Here is a 6702-nt window from a genome sequence, read left to right as displayed (position 1 = left end):
TTCCTTAACATTTCTTGGGCAGAGAACCCCTCCACACCATCTATTCGCTCACACAGTGTACCTACTATAGGGCCAATTTGAGAAACATTTCCAGGGCTTCTTTTGGTTCTCAGTCCATCTCTGAGCTCACCAATCGGATTGCCTGCAGCGAGGCATGGATGTGCCGCTCCACGCAGACATCTTAGGCCAGAGTTCGCGTATGCAGGGATGGCACGCTGCAATGCCCAGAGGAGTGTCAATAATGGAAACCGAATCAAAAAATGCTGGGCAGACTCTGACTTGACATTGCAGGAAGCAGAACTTTTATTTATTCATTACATGTTTTTTCTTCTTGTCCAAATTAAAGCAATGACAAGAAGATGCACTTTCAGCATCTTTCCAAAAGCTTAAACTGACGCATGCGCACTCTTGTGACAGCATCCTCTTCAGGTGGGCACTACATCTTGTCCTCGATCGTCTTCTTTTGGGTGGCGATCACCTTTCCATCGACCATCTCTTGAACGATTGTGGTCACCTGGCGGGACCTGTTCACCTCTGAAAAGCAAAGCAAAACACAACAGGGTTATGTATTATATGGACTTTCGGGGCTATCCTGTCTCATAAACGTGTTGATTTTAATTTTATTTTGTACATTTATAAGCCGCATACCCCATGGGGACCTGGCAGAAGCCGGATGTATACTCATTGACCTTTTCACAATTGACCTTGGGAGAATTGACCTAATTTAAAAGGTCAATTAGGACAAATATGCAACTCCCCACTCAATCCAAAAAAAAAACACAACCCCGCACCCAATCTCCTTATATTATTTATAATCCAAAAACAACCCAATACATATATAAAAATAACTAAAATAATATAAAGGTCAATTGTGCAGAAGGTCATTTAGGACCACTATAAATATGTCAATTAGGACAAAAGATCAATTGTAAGAGGTCAATTTGGGTAATACCCAGAAACCTACATCTGGGCATACGTTTACACCATTATGGATGGCGGATTTACCGCCCCATTCCAAGGTGTGTGGGGCGGTAAATCCCCATTTACCATTTTCCCTTCTCCATTCCCATTTTTGCCCCATAGGGCATAATGGGAGTGGGGAAGGCGCTAATTACGCCACCGTAAATTACGGTGGCGTAATTAGCAGCATGGCAGGTTAGCGCCATGGATTTTAACGGCTGCTAAGAGCAGCCGTTAAAATCAGAATAGGCGTTAAGGGTTAACGACGGCGTTAACCCTTAACGCCTGGGTCGTAATGAGGCCCTAAGTCTTTGACAAAACATTAAACTTTGTAGCACATACTCCCAATAAATCCCCACCTTTGGCCACCGCCTTCATACTGGATGGCTCTCCATGCAGCAGCATTCTCACTTCAAGTTCCTCCTCCTTATATTCTATACAACACCTATGCCATTAGAATGCAGCTATCTCCCACGACAAATGTTCGATCTAGCTGCGCACGTGATGATTCTCCTGCTCTCGCATAATCTCCAGACTACCTCACTGCACCCATCCACATGTCAGCTGTAGATGGGCCGCTAGCAGGGAATGGGCCAATCCTACCTACCTCGTATTGGCTAAAATGCACACACGCATTCTAAACTCCTCAGAGGAATTTCCCATACCTGGACTTCTTTCCCCCGAGGGCATTCCCCTACAGCGCTTTGCGACCATACGACAAATCTATTACATTACATTACAATTCTAGGTACTGTCAATCTGTGATGTGTTATTGTGGATGTTTAATTGTGTATCTTCCCTCTCCACCACCCGGATGCATTCTGATCGCTAATCTCAATCTATTACTGCAATGCACATGTCTCCGTTCCCTATCGTTTCACTCATGTAAGGCATTTTGCTTACATTAATGCAAATATAAATTCTAGAGAGTGAGCACCCCTTGAGTTGGAGTTGATGCCAGTCGCAGGAGTACGGTCGACTGGTGGAGCGTTGGCAACTGAGAGCCAATGCGTGACAGGGATCTCAGCAGTACAGGTTGACTGGATTAACCCATTAAGTGCTAAGGGCAAGTGTGTTCTTCTGGAATTCCCACAGGAATCATTGTAGGCTCCACCCACTCGAACAGTTAATCTACACCAGTGCAATAAACAACTGAGGCGGGGTATGTCGTCAGAACACTCTGATGTCTCAGGAAGTCTTCCAGCCTTCTTTGTGGCAATAGGAATTTCCAGAGCTTGCAGAGAGTTGTTCCGCCACGTCTTGGGTTTTTGGATTTAATTGTAAACAGGTTTGGGGATACTAGAAGGAGAGGCAGCCTGACCAGAGGCAATAAACACTCTTGTGGACTATATCGAGGGCAATCAACTGTTTCTTTACTTTGATCAACAGCCATTATAGAGCCTCATGGCAGCTTCAATATGTTCAAAGCACATAGTATGAAGATGGGTCTGGTGCATCGTTATGGACACACTAAGGTTCTAGGATCCATGAGTCGAACCCCCCGCTGTGATGTTGCAGTCACTGTTTTACTAATGCTGGGCATCCAGAGAGCATTGCAGTCTTGTGTATGAACAATCATTAAGTGCAAGCCCCACTTCATTGGGTGTCTACTTCTCATTTATATACAGAAGCGACCAACTCAACAGAGCCCTAAACTCTAGATGGACCCACCTCCAGCTAATTCCAAAAACAGCATGCAAGACCTGAGGGTGCTGGCCATTCATTCCAACTGCTCCCCACCTTTGGAATAAGCACCTAGTAGACCTCAAACTCCTCCCCAGCCTGATGTCTTGCAGGGAAAATCTTTACACCCATCTGTTCTAACAGGACACATGGGAGGAGCAATCGCTGGTATCTGCCCAAGTGCCAAGAAACAAGTTAACCATAAGCACTTCACAGCAAAAATGCGTAAGTATTTTAGCAATAATCAAGCGTTCTGTGGTCTACACGGGCTTGTAATGGCCCAGGGACCAAGTTGCAGGCCCGAGCGAAGCAAGGGCCTTAGCGCCAGGCCCTGGTGCCTTTCCCAGGCTGGTGTAGACTGCAGAACACAGGGATTATTGCCATTAGAACCCTGAGGAAAACCCTCGAGGTGCTAATAGAAATAGAAAAGGAAAAATAACCTAGCCACACTGTTTTGTTCGCAGCAGCAGCCGGGAAGAGTCAGGGCTGCCATGGAAGTGAAAGGCATGTGGCCAGGGCGGTAGGAGACCCTGAGTTAATGCAAGTATATGTCTGAAAGGGATTTGAAAATTAATGTGACAAAATCAAAAATAATGAGTATTGGCATCACAAAAAGGGTCATTGAAACCATCGAGGCCGAAGGATCTAGTTTGCAATTGGTTAATACATGTTCCTATCTGGGTGTCAGAGTGTTACGGTGGCACACAAACATTAATACCTCTAGCGGGTACATGGGCTCAAATAAATGGCTCTATATTGCATTAAGGACCTAGTTTGGGTGGGCTTCCAGTGGATCACACTTGACGAATGTATAAAGCAAAGTCTGTACCAGTGGTCACATATGGGGCAACTGTCTGGGGAAATCAACGGTCAGATTCTATCCAAAGGAAAGAGAATCACCCCCTTAGAAGAATCATGTTTGTGAACCAGGGTTTCCCAGGCTAATCAATTCATCAGGAATGGAGCTTGATGTTCGTCTCAGACCTTCTCCAACCCTATCATGTGTTATACTGGCTGCGTCTATGGGGTAATCCAGTTTATCCAACTCTATCCTGTGTTATACTGACTGCGTCTATGGGGTAATCCAGTTTATCCAACTCCAACCTGTGTTATACTGGCTGCGTCTATGGGGTAATCCAGTTTATCCAACTCCATCCTGTGTTATACTGGCTGCGTCTATTGGGTAATCCAGTTTATCCAACTCCATCTTGTATTATACTGGCTGCGTCTATGGGGTGATCCAGTTTATCCAACTCCATCCTGTGTTATACTGGCTGCGTCTATGGGGTGATCCAGTTTATCCAACTCTATCCTGTGTTATACTGGCTGCGTCTATGGGCTAATCCAGCTTCAATCCTGATGAGGCCGTTAGTCAGTGACATTTGGGTTCAGGTGTACACCACAGGCCGAAGTGGTTCAATTATATGCGTACTACTCTGGATCAGCTCGGCCTGGTGGAATATTTTCATCTTCCATCAGGTGGGGGCAAAGAAGAAATAGCGATTGTAACTAAGGATTTTTTTTTAACTTAAAGCAAACCGAAAGAGAGACTTGTGAATGCCACGAAAAGAGCATCCAGGGCTAGCTTAGCAGGAAGCAAGTGGTGGGCACGCCAAGTTATGTGCATTGGTTTAAAGAGCCAAGGCAAAGGGCATTTTTTTTGCGCTTAAGATGTAACTTACTTTTTCCGAGAGGTACCTTCTTGGATAAAACAATATGAAAGGTGTGAAAAGCTGTTGTTGCAAATGGCACGATGTGGGCGATCTGCTGCATTTTGTAGTATGCCCCGTAACTGCGGAGTTGGGGTACACGTATCTTTACGCTCTGATTAATGGCTCGGGGATTAGAAATTCACAGGTAGCTAATAATATGATTTTATCACCTCCAAGTATAAATTGTGCGTCAAAAAATTATATTTTTTTTTTAGCGTGCTTTGGACCAGCATTAATATTATCCGTTTTAAGTGGTATTTTAATATACATTTATTCGTAGTTCAATGTATTACGTTATGTTTACATTTTGCATGTATTGTGATTTTATTGCTCTTTTGTGTGATTTTCTCTCTCTCTCCCTGAGCTAAGAAGTGTTGGATTTGGGGGGGAGGTGTGGTGTTGAGGGGCTGGACAGGTGGCGGGAGGCAGGGGATGAGGGAAAACGGCAGCTCCATTCCGTGTGTGGAGTCCGTTCGAGTTGCTCCGAATCCGGTCTTGCATCGGAAGATCCGGCAGGGGTTTGGAGAAACCTGATTGGCTGCCGTTCCCGCTGAGGGTACTAATGGACGTTAGATAAGAGCCTGATACAGTTCAGTGGTTTAACCTGGAATGTTTCCTGGTGAATGTAGAATCAATTTTCTCTTTCCTTCAAAAATCAGGAAGAACTTCAACAAAAAAAAAGCACCCGCAAAGCCAAGAGTGTTATCTACGCGGTCGGCATTAATATCCACACACTGATATAATGGAACTAACTGCCATGTGATGGCAATAGCTGGCGAATAGTGCTGGTGACTTGGCATTCTATAGCAGTGTCTGGCAAATGACTATGCAATGCCTATAGAAGCACCTGCAATCACTGTAAGGAACATACACAAGGATACAAACATTGCTGATAAAGCAAGTAGTCTAAGGCACACTTGGTTACGACACTTTTATTACAGCAGGATCTGTTTTGCAGTTGAAATAAAGCCATTCCAGGCATCCCCATAGGACACAAAGGCAGCTCAAAGAGATCCAAGCGTGCGTGTTTTGGGGAGGGCAGGGTGTAGTGGGTGTGAAGGGCTGTTGGGTCTAGCATGGCCATAGGTAGTCAATGGCTGGGTAAAAATCCAAACAGCCGCAGACTGTGTGTCCCTCCTCACATCACATCTCCCTCCTATATGCACTTCCCATGCCAATCGTTTCCGCTTATATGCAGTGCGCACTTAGTAGCGGAAACTAGAAAAACAACATGCTTGAAAAGTCAAAGAAAATGACGTGGATTACCTTTGGTCTTTTCGACAGGTTTGCTCCAGTTCCTGGGAGAACATAAAATAAAATGCAAATAAACAGTGTTGTTATCGTCACAGTGCCACAATCATATTTGCAAAGTGAGCGCGCACGAGAAGGATGCAACTGCATCTTGAGACACAATACTGCAATGCTGTCTCGTCTCATCTGCACGCCTCTTAAGCCTTGCCACATCGCAAAGGTTATCCAAAGTATTTGCCCAGTATTGCCCTTTATTTCATATCACACAATGGCAAGCACGCGCAGATCACACAGCGCCTTCAGAGCCTCCACTGGCCTCTGCTGAATTATCATTGAGCTCATGTTGCACATGTATTTATCTGTGATGGCTAATGTCGGCCATGTCAATAATCTGTCTGACCCCCATATTTATTTATTTATTTAATTTATTTCTAAAGCACTGGGACAAGCGCCCTGAGGCATACGAGCGCCGAGACTGACAAACAACAAAAAACAGGAATCAGAAAGAAATGTCAGGATTCAGAATGAACGAAGGCATTCTCTGAATTATTCAAAAAGAATAGTTTTCAATTTCTGTTTAAGTGTGGAGAGCATGGGCCACCTCCTGAAGTCAGGGGGGGGGGGGAGGGCATTCCACATTCGGGGTCTTAAAAGTGGAAAGCATCCATCTTTTACCAGCGTCAGTCTTGACTTGGGGATTTGTAAAAGACCCGAATTGTTAAATCTTCAGCTGTGTCTACCAGGGAGCCACGTTAACTTCTCCAACCTAGACTTAGGCTATAGATCCCTGGGAACAAACCCTTCAGGAAGAACCTTACCCTGACCTTCCGTGTCCACCCGATCCTGCCCAACTCAGGTCACCCGCTGTTTCGCCCCTGGGACAGGCAGACATGTTCCCAATGCTCGGATATTTGTAACAATGCAACTTTTCCATATCACAATTTTCTTACAATTATCCAAATACAATGAATAACTTGTCACCAGTGGTTTGTCCCCTCTCTTTACCAATCAAAACATTAAGAACATGTCACTGCTGGCAGTTCTACACAAAAGAAAGCAACAATGAGCTACATCTTTGCTTCTTCTGTCCCTACCC

At 44.9% G+C, this 6702-nt stretch overlaps 1 protein-coding gene across 1 annotated transcript in view; it reads right to left on the bottom strand.

Annotated features, from left to right (window-relative positions):
• Positions 1-279: 279 nt before the first annotated feature.
• The window catches only part of LOC138521596 (keratin, type I cytoskeletal 17-like), a 29863-nt gene continuing 23440 nt past the window's right edge, over positions 280-6702 (bottom strand). Inside the window, exons 7-8 of the mRNA XM_069634544.1 lie at positions 5622-5653; positions 280-534 (exon numbers count right to left, since the gene is read on the bottom strand). Coding sequence (XP_069490645.1) covers positions 437-534; positions 5622-5653 — 130 coding nt within the window. The 3' untranslated portion in view covers positions 280-436. The remainder of the gene's footprint in view (positions 535-5621; positions 5654-6702) is intronic.

Source organism: Ambystoma mexicanum, chromosome 13, assembly GCF_040938575.1.
Source record: "Ambystoma mexicanum isolate Mex_15411 chromosome 13, UKY_AmexF1_1, whole genome shotgun sequence".
Taxonomy (NCBI): domain Eukaryota; kingdom Metazoa; phylum Chordata; class Amphibia; order Caudata; family Ambystomatidae; genus Ambystoma; species Ambystoma mexicanum.
Note: the sequence above shows the minus strand (reverse complement) of the source record. Positions and strands in the feature narration are given on the sequence as shown.